Genomic DNA, 19,579 nt, shown 5'->3' with positions numbered 1-19,579 from the left:
ACCCTGGGACACAGAGTTGGCCCAGAGTATGTGGTGGCACATGCACACACAAACACACACACAACTGTGTACACTCTATACGACTTACATATATTTACACAGTGGCATAACACACACACACACACACACACACACACACACACACACACACACACACACACACAGATGATACTCTTTCTGAACATTTCCTGTTGGTTCAAAAGGGTGGAGTGTCCTGCCTTGGGTGTTTTTTCCCCTCTTTGTTCTAACCAAACACCAGCCAGTGTGTGTTAGAATACTTGTGCATTATTTAGACTATATAGATGTATATTTGAGGTAAGTTGGTTTGAAGGTTATACGTTTTAAGGAAGCAAAATCTTCTGAAACCTCTGAAAATCTTTGATAAAGCCCAAAGTTATTTCATTAAATACTTCACATTCTCTGGTAACTGAAAATAGAGGTAAGTTGGCATAGACAAAATTGTCTACTGTACATAAGTTATTTGCTCACCCTCCACCTGCTTCCTTTTTTCTATTTCCAGATATGCTTATTTAGCATTACAGCAAGAAAGGGTACTGAAATGTGCCAAAGGGGCTAAATATCATCTACAAGTAAATGATGAACGCTCATCATGGGAGAAATAGGTATCTGAACAGGCAGACATTTGTTTATGAACAACACACTTGCATTGCTTAAGAATTTCCCTCTTAAGGATTATTATATTATATAAATTTGGCTAATTAAAAAATAAAATAAATTGAGGTTGCGTGGTGTACTAGAATTGTATTTTAGTTTTTATTATGTTAAGCGTTTATATTTTCCATGGATAATAGGTAGAGTGTACATACAAGAGCAGAAAAGGACAGAAGCAAAATTATATCGAGTATTAGTACAGTGAAACCTGCTATAATGCTTAACTGAACATGAGGGCCAGTTCTGCGATTTAAACTTAATGCCAGTCTGCTGTGTACAGTTTACTAATAAGGTCAGTAAGAAAGAGAAAGAGAGAGAGAGAGAGAGAGAGAGAGAGAGAGAGAGAAAGAAAGAGAGAGAAAGAGAGAGAGAAAAACTAGTCAACCAGCAAAGTGAACTAAGCAACTTCACACAATAGAAATGTGCGATTGAATGTATAATATGAAAAAATGTGTCCATTATTACATTATGAGCTCAGACAGGGAAATTAAGTTCTGATACAGCAATACAGCAACTATTGTCTATTATGCGTTGCTGAATGAATACAACCGGATGGCATAACTGTTCCTGTTTACATATTTATGATGTGTCCGCCAGCTGTTTAAAATACATTTATCATGCACATGTGGATGCAGGGATGCAGTGTGCTTCTGGATAATTAACATAATAATGACCTATAATCAGTTTAATAATTATTTGCACATTAATAGAGCTGCATTAAATACAATAATACAGTAAGCAACTTTTAATTGGTTGGATCTGTGTCACAGAATATCTCTAACATTCTCTGAAGTTGACATAAAAGACACACAGTAACGCTTCTATAAACTAAGATGCTTTATGAGATATTTTTCAAGAATCCACCTGTTAAATAATTCTTTATATCGAGAGTACCCTATCCAGTTGTATTTCTGTTACTGTTACTGTTCTTGACTATATAAGTAGCACAAACTGCACAAGGTGAGCATCGTTTCCTCCAGGATATCTTCAACAGATGGTGCTTAAGGTTGTCCTGGAGGATTATCAAAGACCCCAGCCACTCAAACCATAGCCTTTTCACAAAACTGCCTTCTGCCATATTAAACTAGAGCATTGGGGCATGTATGACTCGAGACAGACCATACACCTGCTGACTCACTGCACACTGAACTATTTGGGTATTAAAGGAAAACTTCTTCCTGAAACACATTAAAATATGTTTGTACTTAAATATTTGTAATATATGTAGTGATATTTGAGATAAATTGTTGGCTGATACTCTATTTTAATCTTTCCTTTTGAGATGTAATCCATTGTATGCCACTCTGACATCACCGGGTGCATTTATGCTAGCATTTATTAGGAGTAAAAAAAACAGTTATTTTAAAAGTAATAGATAACACAAGGGTCAAGTTTTAAAGTATGGTTAAAAAATATAATAATAAAATTATTAAATTATACGCATTTGTACATGAACTAAGTAACATAATTTGTTTTGTTAGCATGTGGTTTTTTTTTTCATGTCAACCTTTGGGTGGGCTTCCTGTTTGATGCTTATTTTATCCCCTTGATGATGTCACATGAATGAAATCAGGGATAAACCGAGATGTGACAATAAGTCCAAATCTATACTTATGTGATTAATTGTGTAATTTCTTTTTTCATATACAAGATAAAACAGATACAAGTAAATAAGTATCTAATTTGTTTGTGAGGTCTTATTAGGGCAGACATGTCTTAGCTCTCTATTTTTTGCCAGTTATCTGGCGGCTTTTCCACAGGAAGTTCATAGAGACAGACGCCTCCCATCCCACTCCCAGTCTCACCGCCTCTATAACACACTCCACTGCTTTATATGCAATACTGAGCAAGGCTCTAGTCCTCGTTCAAACTTATAACAACTATGTACATTTCTCATATTATGTCTACGGATTTATTTTGAAGCTTTATTTATTTTAACCTGTTTATGGAACTGGTGTTTTACTAGGATCCCACCAAGTCATGTGGACAATATGAGTGCAGGTAAGTTTTTAGCAAAAAAAAAAAAAAGTTTTCTTTTATTATACTGTTGCATGCAAATTTGGCACATTCACTAAGCAACACTGTGTATTTAAATATAAGGGAATCATTTTACATTTATAAAACACAACAATAGAACAAATATTTATCTGTCTATGTACATCTACTAAACACATAATCTAGTTTCAATATGCATTTAAAAGATGGATTTTTTGGGGGGATTTGTATTATAAATGACTTGCTGTAACGGATTTCATTTCATTGAGTTATGGATTTTATTTTAGCATAACTAAAACTCAATTGACAGTTTGTGCTGCCTAGAATTGAGCTTTTTGGTTTTTTAAATAAGGATGTAACTGAGATTTGCAGGCTTTATTAATGAGTAACTTGTGGACCTGTGGAATTAGGTAATGAAACCAAGCTCCTCAGATTTAGATCACAGATACTACAGTGTAGTATTGAACACTTACCTTTGGTTGCAAATTCATTTTAATTCAATAAAATGTGTAGTTTTTTTCTGAGCAGAGTGTGTGTATGTAAGTGTAAGCAATGCCTGACAATGGTTAAAGTGTCTTCTGTATGTTTCAGTTTTACAGGAGCATCACATAAATCCCAAAGACCAGATCCAAGCCCAGTGTCTTCCCAATGGGCAATTTGTTCACCCAGTGCCAGAAAAGTGTTGCCAGAAACAGGGATGTAAGCTACCAATTTTTTCCAAAGCAAGATCAAGCTCAACACAGGGTCACGGTTTAAATTATTACCTGAAGAGACACACTAAACAAAACCTAAGGCCTGCTAATTCGGAACAGCACCCACTGAAAAACCAAAGGAAGGAGGTACAGACACAATGGAAGGAATCACGACTGACAGAGGACGTGAAACAAAGGCAGGAGTCAAAACTATGGAAAAACATAAATTGTAAAGAGGGCTCTATGCAATGGGAGGAGCTTGCACAAGCAGATCTGGATGAACAGGACAATATACTAGAACAGGGGGATGATTTGGGTTGTGGAGAGGAGCTGGCACAGGGGAATGGGTTCGACTGGCAGCTAGGTTTAGAACAGAGGGAGGGATTTAACTTACAATGCAAAGATCTAAGCTCCGTGAAACTCCTCTCTGACTCTTACTGTAAAGAGGGGGAAATGGGAGGAGTGGACAGACGGCTTAATATAGAAAAGGAATGGAAGGAAGTAGTTCTGAATGGGAAAAAAAGATCACTTGTCACACCTGAAGATTCCATATTCTCATCTACACACACGATCCATCAGCAAATAGTGCACAAAGATGGAATAAACCGAAACAAAACACGCCCACCGGTAACATTGTCTGACAAAACATATACTAATGACATGTTCACCGAATCAAAATATCTAACTGGATTTTATTCAAATGGCATGTGCACAAACAAACTCAACGCAGATGCTTTGACCCCAGATCGAACTGACATAGTCACCACGTTCCCAGAGGTGTGTGATGCAGGTGAGGCATTGGCAGACCCTGATGGCTTTTCTGAGTGTGATCTCTTTGAACATATTGAGATCTCTTGGAAGTCAGGAGTTGAAGATGTGAGTGAATGTGGAGACACAGTAATGCTTTCTGTGGAAGAGGACTCAGAGAACTCAAATGAATCACTGGGTGCTTTTGGGGAGGATGGTGGTGAAGTGGCAAAAGAACTGGAACAAAAGAAGCCAGTGAAAAACATTTCATTGTTCAGAATTTCTCACTCAGACCCAACAGTTTATCCAAAATCTGAGAGAGAAGCTGAAGTGCTTTCTGAGTTTTCTGATCATTGCTCCTCTTCATTCTGCTCATCTGAGTCTGAGGTGACTTCAGATGATGTAGAAGGAAAGGAGACCAGGCAAAATAATGAAAATGCCCAGAATGGCCCAGAGACAGAACAAATTGTATCAACCGAGTTAAAAGCAGATGACTATGACATAGCTATTCCAAGTGCCTCGTCCACTGTTTCTCCACAACCTGAAGAGCAAAAGATGCAAGAGGACTGTTACAATGGAAAAGAAAGAACAGACATTTCATGTGGTATGACAGTTATGGCAACAAAGATGTTAGAAGAGCACGTGTATGAAGAAACTGAGCCGAAGTTCCAACCCAAAGACCTTTTGCAGTCCAGGAAGTATTTAATGACACGTTCGATATCCGTGGAAACCCCCAGACTGGATTCATTTAGCACCACAATATCAGGAAAAGGACGTTTAATGCTACACCCACAGTCATACTATACACGACATAATTATCTAGGAGATAGTTTGCCTGCTTTCACTGGTTCATTAGGATGTCTCTCACCGGGAAATCCTCCCCCACCTCCGCTGGATATACCACCTCCTTTTGAACTGTCTTCTATCACAAGACGGCCAATTAGAAAGAGTACCCCTGCTTTGCCAAGTGATGTGACCGCCTGTAATAGGAAACTTGACTTTGGCCTCAAACGTTATTTCTTACCATTACGGTTTCTGAGAAAAACTGAAAGAAGGACAGATAGTCGCTCGGTGTCATCTAGGTCATCTTCAGAATCAAGTCCTCAGGGCTCTTGTCGAAGGTTAAATTTAATTCGGCAATGTACAGACAGCCCTGAATTTCACAGAGCATATGACAGTTCAGGACCTTCATCCCCATCTTCTTTTCGTTTACACAAGGACATGCATAGGCAAGGTGTAAGCCCTCCTTTAAATAACAGTTTTGGTTCATCTAGTCCCAACTCATGGGATATGTTAAGGGTGGAGTCAGATGACTTGATCCACTCCCTTTTTACACAGCCTTTCCCGCTTTCGAAGCCTCGGTCTTTCTCTTCCCCAAATGTGGACTTCTCAATTTATGAGAATGTTTTAAATACAAGTCCTCACTATGAAAATGTGCAAGTCCGCCTTTTATCACCCTCCAATCAGAATCAACGAAACCAGAGCTCAGCTAATGACACTGATGGTTATGTGGATATGAGCAGCCTACAAAGCTTTCAGAGCAAAAGTTCAGCAAACGAACAAGAGACTGAGAGGTAAATTATTTAAATCATCTATTGTCAAAAACACTATTGGGAATTCACTATATTGTTTACCAACTTATTGGAAGCTCACACATTTGAATCCCAGCAATACCACAGCATTTTGTATCTTTCACCCATCCTACTTACCTGGAGTGTTAGGGAAGTTGGGTGGGAATAGCCAGATGAAGGTGGGTGGGAATAGCCCATACTTACTAACTTACAGTTCTAACAACATACTAGGGAGAAAATGTGTGTGTAGGTGCTATATGATTATTGCGCCAATCAGTACATTAAACGTGTGTTCATTTATTTGATATAAGTAAATATAAGTACTTCCAGATGTGTGTGTGTGTGTATATGTTGAATGTCTGTTTTATTCTTAGTGCTTACACAATCTGCTCTCCTATGGTGAGGTCAGATGGAACAGTGAGTGTATCTGTAGGTGTAGAGTGTTCAAAAGAGGAGGAGAAAAAAGCATCTGAAAGACTGGTAAGCTATCAAGGAGCCTATATGTGAATCAGAGCCTATACTTGTGTCTGTGTGTGTCAAACTATTAGTTTTAACTAGTGCATTATTTTCTGTTTTCAGACGGTTAATTGCTCTAGAGCATTTTACACTGTGAAGGAGCTGCTGGACAGTGAAACACAGTGAGTGCAATTATTTCATTAAAAAAAATATGGGTACGTAAGAGAAAATGACTAGGGAATAAATGCTGTATAATGTGAGAATTAAAGATGATGGTGCTGTCATCAATTGTAAGCAAAGCAATTATGTATCGATGCATATGGAAACAAACATTAACTTCATGCCAATTTCAATCTGCTCAAGCAAGTAATTCAAACACAAATCTCTTTTAACACTCACAGAAAAGTCCATAATTCTGTACTTCTGGTTTTTCTGCTGCTAATAGTTTACTTACATTAAATGTTTATTGTGATTATCCCTAAGTGTCCTATGTCTTGTTATATTTTTTCTTTTTTTCTTTTTTAAGGCATGTAAAGACTTTAAAGCTTCTGAATGAGGTATGTACTCCGTGTACTCGTCATGAGTTAGTGTATGATAGATATAGGAAGTTATTGCATCAATATAAACAACATCATATTGACCATTTCCTACAGATGTATACAAAATGTGCCTTGTGGAAGTCTACAGAATTTCCACAATTAATCTGTATTCATCAAACTACAGACCGTAGGTGCAGATGAGCAGCTGAATAAACTTTGGAGTGATTTGCCAGCAATTTGTTTACTCCACCAAGACCTCCACACTCAACTGGAAAACCGCATTAAAGAGTGGTGAGACACAAAACTAAAATATATTTATATATGCGTCACATCAATCCATGTGTCTATATATACCTTTTCTTCCTAATCACACCATGTTTTTGCTTTTTTCTAGGGATCAAAAGGAAGGCATTGCTGACATTCTCTTGGCGAAGAAAGCAGAGTTTTCAGTTTTCTCTTCTTTTATTAGCCAGCATGACTCCAAGGCGAGGACTATGGAGCAGATGGAGAACACAGTAAGATATCACACATGTCTTTAGTTCTCCAGCACCTTTAACAAGACACTGCCAAACCCAGAGCTTACTGAGAAATAGGTGAACTGGTGCTTATCGATGTACATACAGTATATGGCTGTTCAGGGACTTAATTATCTCATACAGTATATCACGCTAATGAGAGAAATGTATTTCTATAGTGATTTTATCAGTGAAAATTGTCAGAAAGCAGAAATAAAATATAATAATATAATAAAATATTGTTATCTTTGTGTTCAAGTTTATTCCAAAAGGAAAAGTATAAAATAAGTAAAATTATCTAATGAGTTAAAAAAAAAAAAAAATATATATATATATATATATATATATATATATATATATATATATATATATATATATATATATATATATAATTAGCACATTTTGCAGTCGCTTGTTCTTGATTTTTGAATAAAAGCACACTGCATATTAGTTTCACCCTTTACTGCAAGCTACCTGCTATCTTAACTAGATGAATGCTGTAACCAGATTGAGACATAATCCTTAACTTGGCTCCATATTAGGCCACACTAAATTTTCACCTGGATACTGCAGGCTTGTTTCCTCTGCTACTGTAATTTTTAAGTAAAGTGATGCTCATTCTGAACATTTATTTAACACACCTATGACTGTTGGCTTTACAGGAAAAGTTTGAAAAACATATTAATAGTCCATCTATTATTGCTTTTCCTTTTGAGTCTGCTTCTTTGAATTTGCTTCTACCATATGATATTTAAGTCTCCTCCGGTTTGCCCATTCTAATATAATTCTACAACAAGATTTCCATCATGTCATGTATGTGACAATGTCTGTTGTTATTGCTATTGTAATATACTCATACACTTGAAATGAATTGAAATGCACTTATAAGAACACCGTAACTAATGAAGAATTGCCTGACATTGCGAGTGCTATTACTACCAAAATGTATCTGAAGTGTGAATCTGATATTTACTGTATGTTCATGGTGTATTGTTCATAGTATATTGTTTTGTAATGTATGTAATATTTCAGTAGCTCATTATCTGTGTCTTTCAGCAACTGGACATCAGTGCCTTCAAACAACAGTTGCTGCATGTGATAGCACGAGTCCTGCAATACCGCATGCTTCTAACAGGTAACATATTAAACTTAAGCAGCTCTGACTGTCCAAATATGCGTTAGCCATTACACACATTCCACACCAGTTAGAGTCACCAGCAAAACATCCACTGCTACACAAGACATACTATATTCAAACTATACACTACACCAGCATAGTAATCGCCCTAACATTTTGACTAACTTTTGCTTTACCTCAGACCTCCTCAAAATGAAGATATAGTATATTGTGTTATTTATAGTGTGTTCTGCATCTGTGTTTTGTCTAAAGTGCTTGTTTTTGACACCCCTCTTCTTTTATCTTTATTAGATTACAAAAACAATCTCTCAATACTTTCCAGAGAGTATGAAGATATACAAGGTAGGTAACATCAATAAAGCTACAGCTTTTATTATTCCTTTTTCTGGTGCCACGGATGGCTCAGTCGCCACGGCTTGCTCATCAGGGATAAATGCACACCGTTCACCTTGACTGTTGATTTCTGTAAAGCTGCTTTGAGACAATGTCTGTTGTGAAAAGCGCTATAGAAATAAACTTGACTTGACTTGACTTGACTTTTTTCATAAATCATATGATATTACATAATATTAGTTACAACAAAATACCAATTTCCTGATGGCAGCATGCTTTGATAAAACATTAACTGTAACCAGACATACTTTTTTTTAGTACAACGTTTCTAAATTGAATTGGGTCCTTATGTATTATATCATTTTATGTGTGTTGTTCTTGTGGTAGCCAGTTTCTGTCTTCTCTTAGTAATCAGAAGGTCATCTGGCCTTTTATCTCCTAGTTTCTGTGTGACTGTTTGATTAACTACTAAAATACCTCGTGTTTCACTCCCATGTAGCGTTTGAGCAATGGGAGATGCAAACTTTTGCCCTCACTGGTATGTGTATATGTTGTTCAAGGTCAGGGTACCAGTGGACATCTAATCATGCTTCCTTTTTGTTCCCTTTTAAATGCTTTATCTCAGCTGCTATGGAGATGGTCTCGGATGTAGCTGATCAGGCAAAGGACAGACTCAAGAATGGAGTGAGTTGCATGCACTGTGTGTGTGAGACTTAAATAGTGTGTGCTGTTTTTCACTGAGTAAAAATTTGAATCAATTGGGGTTGAATAAACTGTCTCGTTTATTTACAATAGATTCTTTATAAATGCATTTAAAGACACTAAAAGACAGATTTAATTTTTTTTTTAATATAATGGAAAATGGCAGGACAAGAATGTGTATAAGTACTCAGAAGTGTGCTGTGTGTTGTCTCAGGCAGATCTTCTGCGTCTGGTCAATATCGAGCACAATGTCCAGGGATTAAAGAACCTGCTTCAGCCTGGGAGGGTGAGAGAGCATATGAACTTCACTTACAACCCAACTTGTCACATACTTACAGTATAAATGATTTAAGCCTGTTTGTGTTTAGGTGTTTGTAAAAGAGGGAACCCTGATGAAGGTCAGCAGGAAGTGCAAACAGCCACGTCATCTATTCTTGGTTTGTCATGTTATTTATTATTGATTTGTGTTAAAGCCTTCACAGCCCTTTGCTATTTCAGTCACAAATGACAGAACGTTTTTGTCAACAAAGGGAATTTTTATTCAGCCCTATTGTCTGTTGCTCGACTTTTCCCACACCCCTACATGGTGATGTCCTTGTTTTTTAGAGTTGGATTTCCTGGCAGGATGTTTTTCCCTCAAAACTGTATGTTGTTTGTAAGGAAGAGAGAGACACCCAAATACAACACACAACTTTTAGACTTAAGTCTGTAATGTACAAATCTTAAAAATCGCAATTCTGGTTCATTTCTACTTCACAGAATCATTATTATTGTATATATTTTGTGTACTTCAGTAATATCCTGTTATCTAAATTGTTGCATTTTGTCTGTTAAATGTTAAATATATTATTATTATTATTATAATAATAGACTGTTAAATAGATTATTTGTTCATTCATTTATTCATTCGTTTATATTTAGTTATCACTTTATGCTGTTGCAGTGGATATGGAGTGCCCTGGATAGAACACACATGCAAATACACAAATATTCATACTCATTTACACATTTCAGGGCAATTTAGAGTAGCTAGTCCACCTATAGTGTACCACAGTTTTTGGGAGGTGGTAGGAAACCCGAGAACGCACAGGAAACTCATGTAGACAACCGAAAATCCAGAGAGTAACAAAAGGACAAAAAAGAAACACAGACTGGGAGCTTTGATTTAAAAACGCTGTTCATTTATGGGTTTTTATTTTTGTAGTGTCTGGGTCAGAGGTGGGAAGTAACAAAGTACAAATACTTTGTTACTGTACTTAAGTAGTTTTCAGCCTATTAACCTATTTCATGTCATTGTGTGGCTTTTTCAATCTACCACTGGTGTATCATTTCCTGGCTCTCACACACCACAGATGTAGGCTAGTTTACGAAGATAACAATGAGCAGGCAGAAGGCAACAAGAAGTATGGGGTTAATGTGGATGAGACAGAGGGAGTCAGCGATGTAAACATGACTGAGCAGAGACATTCCTGATCACCTGATCATCATCATCATCTTTTCTCTGCTTGTGTTCTATATGGTGGATGTTGAGCCTGGATACATTTATTAGGTAACAACATTTGAAGTTAGTTTTGTATTAATATATTAATTAGGGCTGTCAAAATTAATAACGCGTTAGCGAAAATGAATTTTAATGGCACACATTTTATTAACGTGCAATTAATGTAGTGCACATTTCTGTCTAACCATTTTTATTAAAAATATAAATAAATAAATATAAAAGAGGCAAAACTAAAACCTTCAAAGCAACACACGTTTATTCACAACGTCTTTTCTTTACTCAGATATAAAAATAAATACAAACTCCACAGGAAAATCATTTTTAATCAGTACACATTTGTTTTACTGATGTGACAAGGTTTAAATCAGCATCAAAATCCTCCATGATGTGCAGCAATTACCCCGCGTTTTCTGGCATTTTTCCTTATAACGCCGAAACGACCTTGAATTACTCTTTTTTGATAGTACAGATAAAAGAAATACATCATTCGAATCTGTAAAGCATCTACTTTGATTTGTATACACTCATAATAACAAGACACAGTCATTTTGTAAAATAAATGAAACAGACAGGGGGCTCACAGACATAATAAATACTGTATATGAATAGAAAGCTTTCTCCGGTATCACCTCATTAACCGTCCGTGTGGAAACATATCAAAAGTTCCGTGAGGTGTTCTGATGATTTACGTAATTTAAAACACCATAATTACTTTAAAACATTTGCAAGAATATTTTGTCTTTATGTTCTATGCTCAGTTTGGTGTCACTAAAAATAAACATACATTTGTATAAAGCATCCATATTTCCCCATGCCCATGTTGATTAGAGTATTAAAACATGAAAAGTATTAATTCAGGGTACATTTAGAACAGTTAGAATGTGCGATTAAATTGTGATTAATTTTGAGTTAACTCATGACAATTGTGTGATTAATCATGATTAAATATTTCAATCGTTTGACAGTCCTAATATATATATATATATATATATATATATATATATATATATATATATATATATATATATATATATATATATATATATATATATATATATATGACGTGGTGTCCAGTTTCCAGCGTCACACTAAAATGGGTAGTAGTAATGGGCACTTTTTACTAAAGTACATGTCAAAGCCCAAACTTCTTTACTTTTAACAGAGTATTTTAAAACATGACAATCTGTACTGATATGTGTATTTAATATTAATATTTATTTTTTATATTAGTAGACTTTTTGGGTCTCTGAAGCATTATGTCCAAATTCCTGTCTATTTAACTTCAAATAAATCTCTTATTATTAACAAATGTAATAGAATGAAGATCTAGACATGCTGATATTGCTAACATACCCACCCAAACAGTCTGTCTTATTGGTAATTAAGACAGATGAAGAGACAAGTGGCTTTATAGATATTGTGAGTCAGAAATATGTGACAAACACTGACAAAGCAGGGTTATACCTAAGTATCTGGTATGTTTCAGTGTTCATTCTGTATGCATAGATTATAATTTAAGACAGCATTAAAAACAATAGCATTGTCTTTAAGACTGAAAATGGTGACATAGTTGAAGATGTGTGCAAGCTAGGAACAAGAGCATATGTATGAAACTGTCCTAGTGTGCTATGAACATATCTTTTTAAGTGTTTCAGTGTTTAGCCCTTGGTTTAGTAAACAGTGATACAGAATGGATCAAATATACACTATATACACTGCATATATGTTCATTTGTAAGATTGTTATAAGAGCTAAAAAAGAGAAGCAATGGGTTTGTAATGTCTCTGATGTGTTTGGGATTAATAACAGAAACACTGTAGTAAATACGCTACTTGTTCTGCCCTCTTGTGGTGACACCTGTACAATACATATCCATACTGAATCATTAAGATATTACATTACACTAAACAGTGAGATTTTTCTGCAAGTCACTATGTGCTGATATGTTACCTCGATGTTCTATATTGCAGATGAGTGATATAATGCTTTACACGTACCCTCAACAAGATGGCAAATACAGACTCATTAATACTCTAGCCCTGACAGGGATGGAGGTAATACACACAATTGTTATCAAGTAATATAGTTTTATATTGATTCTCTAATGCTATTTATAGTATTTTCTTATGTTTTTCTTTTTTTTCTATTCATCTCTCAGGTTACTAGACATTTGATAGAAAATAATCAGAATGCCTTGAAGATTGAGGTCAAAGACATTAGTATAACACTGTTAGCAAGGTAAGACACACACACACACACACACACACACACACACACACACACACACACACACACATACAAATTGTTGTGCTTTCTCTCTCTCTCTCTCTTTCACATTCCAGTGCATTTAAGTGTTTTGTATGTGTTCTTGTTTGCAGCTCTTCTATTGAGAGGGATGATTGGTTCGTTACGCTGAATCGTACAGTAGCTGACCTGGGCTCATTATTGATAGAACCACCTGGTTTTAATGAGGTATGATATTTAGGTTACTAACTAACTCACTTTGGTCTGGAAAGTCAGGAGTTAAAATCCCAGCACTACCACGCTGTCATATATATATATATATATATATATATATATATATATATAAAATATGCCTTTATATAATAGAATATTCGAACTTATGACTTTCAGATCCACAGATCCACAATGCCTTAACCACCTCTAAGCAAAGTTTTTATATTTGTTATTATAGATTTAGATAAAGTATACTATTATTGTTATTAACCTATTCAACAGATAACTCAATTGGCTCAATTCCAAAAATTCAAAAACTCCAAAATTCCTCCTTTCTTTCACAACAATTTCTCTCCGGAGTTTATCTTTTGGCATCGTCATGCGTTTAAAAAACACCATCAGTGAGTCTTTTCTCCCGAAGCCGTGCAGCTCAGAACACAGGTGAAGTGCGTTTTTTTCATGCCCGGTTGTTTTCAGCGTGATTAATGATTAGCATTTCCTGTAGACACTCCGAGTGAGTGGCAGGTCAAACGTCAGAGGAACCTCATCCATATTTATGATGTGGTGCGGCCCGATTCAGTGGGAGCGCATCTGATTTAATATAAAGAGTTTCATTGGTTCACCTGAACCCGTTCGGCGATTTTATTGGTATAATGTTACGGGGCAGGAAAAATCCATAAATTAGCCGCTTCGTTGTTTAAGCCACGGGGTTCAAAGCGTGGGAAAAAAGTAGCGGCTTATAGTCCGGAAAACACGGTATTTAATGACCAGCAAATTAAAGTGTTTAATCACCATGTTCTGGGAATCAATGTAAATGTATTGCATTGGTTTAGGAACAATATGAAGCCTGTGTAATTCTTAGCTTTCAATATATAGAAAAAATATCATTGTGCACAATTAAAACAAGAGCACAGGATACATGGTCATTCCCGATGTTTGATGTAGAAGGCCATATGCAAAATTGTTTCCTAGATTTCTCGCAATAAACCTCACTGAGTTTGCTTACAAGCTGTGTGTTAGCACTACAAACAGACACTTTCTATCCAAGCAACTTGAAATGGTTTCTAAAAGCAGAATCTCCTCAGGTATCATAACAGATGGCTGTTGTGGAAAACTAAAATGCTCGTGATGGCCAAGTTTTTGCCAATTAGCACTTAGCAACTCTGTTCTCTGTTGGCTGGATGTGTGAAAGGCCTTTATCACACCTCCCATTAACAAACAAACTCTATGCATACAGTGTGCATTTATAAAGCAGTGCTTTTTAGACAGAACCAGAGATAAATGTTCTCGTCTGTATGGAATGTGATCTGATTTGCCTGCATAGGTGTACATGCTACCTGACCTCAGTCAGATATCAACATCAGCATTGTTCTGTTTGTAATGTCACGTCATTTTGGGCACTAAGGTGCTATTGTGGTGATGCCTCAATGAATAAAGTGGGAACCCACACACTATCAGCTACTGTGCATGCTTTTAAAAGCATAAATGATAACAATAAGCAGAAACAGAAACAGTGAGTTAATATATTTAATTTATCTGACAAACTAGATCTGATCATTGAGGCTTTCCTGCCATTAGTCAAGTACTTGTCAAATGGATTCTAGAGACAACAATGGTAATGTAATTCATAGCCAGGGTGGTTTGTTAATTCGTTTTTTATTGTTGTGTGGTAAAAATCCCAACCCACCACTACCAAAATACTCTTCCAAACCTCAGCAACGAATAAAAAAACAAGTGTGCCCCGAAGAGGAACCATTAGTTGGTATTTTAATGATCAAAACACAAAAAACATATCTTATCTGGAATCTTTAGCTAGATCTTTGGTTTGCTCTTGTTGCAGGTTTCTTTGAGTTGAGTATCGAAAAGGTCAATATTGTTATACTGGTTAACAAATGATACATTGTGCTGCACACCAGGAAAAAAAAAAAAGCAGATAGATGGACCAAATCCGAGAGCCCAGAAAGTTAATCAGTGATTAGAGTTACTCTAAAGAAACATTACAAAGGCCTTTTATACTACAGATTTTGCACCTTTTATTAAAATGAGAAAAATAAACATATCTGTAAATTAGGGATTTATGAAGTGTATTTTTTTTATACAGTTTACCAAATATTAGCAATGAAATAAAGAAGTCTATACAATATTATATTTATTTATTTGCAACTGATATTAGACAGTATGACCCAAAAGTCATGTTCTAATTAGTGATACATTTTTTTTTTTTTACTAGAAGATTTGCCACATATTGTATATTTTGGCACACTAAATCTTTGAGGTCATTATTAACAAGATAGAACTGAGATTAGATTTCTGACAGCACATTTCTCCTATAGATTGGAGAGAAGTCAGGAGTATGTCTCGGGGAGAATGCACCACCTCTGGTGTCTGTTTCCCAGGTAGCAGTGTGTATGAATTGCCCCGTTCATTTCAGCCTCACACACAGAAGGCATCACTGTCATGCCTGTGGCAAGGTAATTACACACACAAAAGTACACATGCACACTTCAATGATATAGATAACCAGGTGGACTTAAAATTTTCTTTACATCTCATTGGTCAAAGGTTGTGTGCAGAGACTGCTGCAAGAACAAAGTCCCCCTGAAATACATGAAGAACAGACGAGCCAAAGTTTGTAATAAGTGCTACATTGAGCTTTGCAAAAATGGTAAGAAAAGAAAAATTATTAAAAACATTATGATGGTCATTAAACCATACTTTACAGGTCTTTAACATTGCTGGTAGCATGGTGGAGGATTTTATTGGATGTATTAGATGATGACTGTCAAATCTTTGATATAAGTGAACTGACTGACTTTAAAAAGGTTAGACTTTTCACCCAAATGTATGTATTCAGATGGTGATGTTGCTGTGCTAATGGAAAGCTCCAGTCGGCCACTGTCTGCCGTTTTCCAGAACATTCACACACCCAGTTTATGGAGGAGTCGTAAAGGCCACTTAACCTTCAACCATGTAAGCATTCATATCATCATCATACTGATGATGCTTTTAAGTTTCAATATTTATAATAAACATTTTTTATTCTCTTATTTCATAATAATGCCAAAAAATGGACAGTGGGCACACCTAAATACATTTAAATAGGATTATATGCAAATCAGCTATGCTATGCACAATGCTTAGTGAATGGTGAATGCCATTTATTAGCCTTTAATTCTGTGATTCAGTTGACTGACTACACGTCATCGGGAAAGTCTGGGCATTACCAAACAATATCATATATAATATTCCGTGTTTTTATAGCATAAGATAAAGATCAAATATAATTTACCTTTAATGGGGTCTGCTATTTCTAATATTGTGCAGGTGACAGGATCAGACGGTGAAATGAGTGGGACTTTGCAGAGGAGTCGAAGTAGAAAGCGTAGCTGGAAGAGTCTGTGGTTTCTACTGAAAGATAAAGTGCTGTATACATATCCACAGCCTGAGGTAAAATAAACATGCACATTTATAATTGAGGCAATAAGATAGTTTATTATAAAAAAAAAAAACCCTAGAATCTCTCTTTCCCTTTATTTTTTTCTCATTAGGAGCGGGTTGCATGTGAGTCCCTTCCTCTGCTAGGTTTCTCAGTAAAGTCAGAGAATGAAGGAGAAAGCAGTGTTTTTCAGCTCTACCACAACACTACACTCTACTACACATTCAAGGCTCAGGATACACACACAGCACAGAGGTAAGTCACAGGTGATTTCATGAGGCGATACAGAATGTGCTAAAGAATCATACATTAATTGTATATGTATACTGTTTTTAAGGTGGGTGAGTGCCATGGAAGAGGCCACAGTCCTGTAGCAGCTGTCTAAAGAGGGCAATTATATTTCTTATTATAATACCAAACAACTGTGAAATCCACACAGACCTGTTTTTTTCTTACAGTGATACATATCTGATTCGAAACTCTGAAGACAAAGATTATCCCACCTTAAAATTATTTCCTTCCAAAGATCAAATAATATCAAATGGCAAATTTTATGATGAATTAAACTAGCGTAATTAGTATTATTTATTAGCCAAGAAAGAGAAAGAAAGCCAGAATATTCTGATTTAATGAAGAAAAGCAATAGTTTTGACTCTATTGAAGTTTGACTGACTAAATTACTGCTAAAAATCAAACCAGGCTACATGACAACAAATTAAGCATTTATAATTTATATTCACTTTAATGGGTTAGACGTTCTGACGTTTAGCTACTTATTTGCTGTTTGTTTCCAAAGATAGATGCTCTATCAATATATATGATTACTGTTAATTTGTTAGTTTGTTTTGTTCTCATATGTATAAATGTAATTATATTACAATTTATTATTAATTGCATCTTGCAGCAGGACTCACTGCAATTGAGCATTTTGGGTTTCCATAATAAACATTTGAAATGAAAGTATAAGCACTGAAAAATCAAATCTACGTTATGTGCAGTTTGTCAAATTATTTACATTAATGTATAATAAAGATCATTTGTAAATATCATTGATATAGTGGTATGATGTATGTTTGTGATATTTTTATGGGTATTCTTTTACATACTGTAATTTCACGCACACAGACACACAATTTGATGCAATGGATTTTTCTCCTCTGGAAGGTATTATCATAAAATTCTGAAGGTTTGGGGCCTTATTGTATGGTTTGAATCTGACTTCCTTTGACCCTTCAGTACAGGAACTAAGGCAGGATTAAATATCAGTCTCCTTTAAAACATTATTCTGAGTTCAAGGTTAATTTTAGCTGTATGCATGATTCTTAGCAGGTTTTTTTGTCCCTAGTGCACATTTTAAGACCATGCCTTTGACGTCCTCATCGTCAGAGATACATCATATTTAGAGGATAGAGGATTTGTGAGGGGTGGTGTTTGCACCCGTAGTGAATGACGCAAATAGTACTTTTATTCCTATTATGTAATACAACTGGCACATGAAGTGTGACTATTTAGAGCTCAATACTGTAGTGGCCTGTGCAACCTGTGGGTGGCAGAACACTGCAAAACCAAGTGCACTTCACTTAAAGTGTTCCTCGATATGACACATTGCTATGATCGTCCATATGTAAGGTTATTATAGTGACTTGCAATGGCAGTCTATTCACGTGATTTATGTGGTGATAGTCTTTAATTAACATCTCTTCAGAAAGTAATTAAAAACGAATATTTAAAAGTATAAAAATTGGAAGTGTGAGGAAAGGCAGGGCAGTGCTGTCCTGTTTCCCAGTTCCCCTGAGATGATCTGACCCAGAATCTAGAGATAAAAAGAGGGTGAGAGAATTTTTTTTTCCTGAAAGTTAGGGACACCTTGCCCCAAATAAGGCAAACATTCATCATTTGAACTCCCTCTCCACTTTTCTCTCCTGCGTCACACGCCTATTCTGCTCAGTCTGTCTCCTCATTTCCTTCCAGGCTATCATCTACTGCTCTGCCACATGCTAAGAGCTTAACTGTTCTTCATGTGTGATCCAGTGTGATGCTGTTATGTGCTCAGCAATAACTGTCACATTTGAATGATGCAATGATACAATTAGGTCGGGGAAATTGGTGTGCACTAGTTACGCATTTAGCATGCATAGTGAATAAAACATGAATGTTAACCATACTGTTGTGTTGTTTTTTTTTATATATCTTGATATTAAGTGTCGTGTACTGCTTCTTCCTCCTGCTGCATCTGTAGGTAAATGCTGTCCAAAGTCAAATGTGCCATTGTACTGTATTTGTATTAACTCGATTTTTTGTATTAGTCTTTTAGATACCAGGCCATTTAATGAACATTACCTAGGTAATATGATAATATAATGTAAAATATTATAAAACATTTGATGTAATAACATTTGTTTTCATTATAAAATCTACAGTAAACAATGATGTGGAAAAGCAACAAATTCAAGTCAAGTCAAGTTTATTTGTATAGCGCTTTTCACAACAGACATTGTCTCAAAGCAGCTTTACACAAATCAACAGTGATGGTGAATGGTGTGCATTTGTCCCTGATGAGCAAGCCGTGGCGACTGTGGCAAGGAAAAACTCCCTTAGATGTTATGAGGAAGAAACCTTGAGAGGAACCAGACTCAAAAGGGGAACCCATCCTCATCTGGGTGACATCAAGAGTTTGATCATAAATCTTTCAACAATACAGAACACTGGAGAGTGAGAACTAACATGATTACTGGAGTATAAGATTATAAGTAATGTTCTTTCTGCAGTCTTAAACAGTCTATATGGTTAGTAGCTCCGAGTTTTATAAGCTCAGCATTTGTGAT

At 35.8% G+C, this 19,579-nt stretch overlaps 1 protein-coding gene across 1 annotated transcript; it reads left to right on the top strand.

Moving 5' to 3' along the window:
• The first annotated feature begins 2,395 nt into the window (after positions 1–2,395).
• LOC124391376 (FYVE, RhoGEF and PH domain-containing protein 5-like) lies at positions 2,396–17,803 on the top strand. Its single transcript, XM_046857917.1, has 21 exons — positions 2,396–2,673; positions 3,259–5,680; positions 6,052–6,157; positions 6,257–6,315; positions 6,660–6,690; positions 6,857–6,963; positions 7,067–7,187; positions 8,244–8,322; positions 8,617–8,667; positions 9,284–9,342; positions 9,575–9,646; positions 9,729–9,797; positions 12,832–12,915; positions 13,020–13,099; positions 13,240–13,333; positions 15,652–15,789; positions 15,881–15,983; positions 16,173–16,288; positions 16,643–16,765; positions 16,867–17,009; positions 17,092–17,803. The coding sequence occupies exons 1-21, from the start codon at positions 2,664–2,666 to the stop codon at positions 17,126–17,128; spliced, it is 4,104 nt and encodes a 1,367-aa protein (XP_046713873.1). The 5' UTR covers positions 2,396–2,663; the 3' UTR covers positions 17,129–17,803.
• The last annotated feature ends 1,776 nt before the right edge of the window (positions 17,804–19,579 follow it).

The sequence above is a fragment of the Silurus meridionalis genome, chromosome 1, assembly GCF_014805685.1.
Source record: "Silurus meridionalis isolate SWU-2019-XX chromosome 1, ASM1480568v1, whole genome shotgun sequence".
NCBI lineage: Eukaryota > Metazoa > Chordata > Actinopteri > Siluriformes > Siluridae > Silurus > Silurus meridionalis.
The sequence above is the reverse complement of the archived record's forward strand: the minus strand, read 5'-3'. Positions and strand labels throughout refer to the sequence as shown.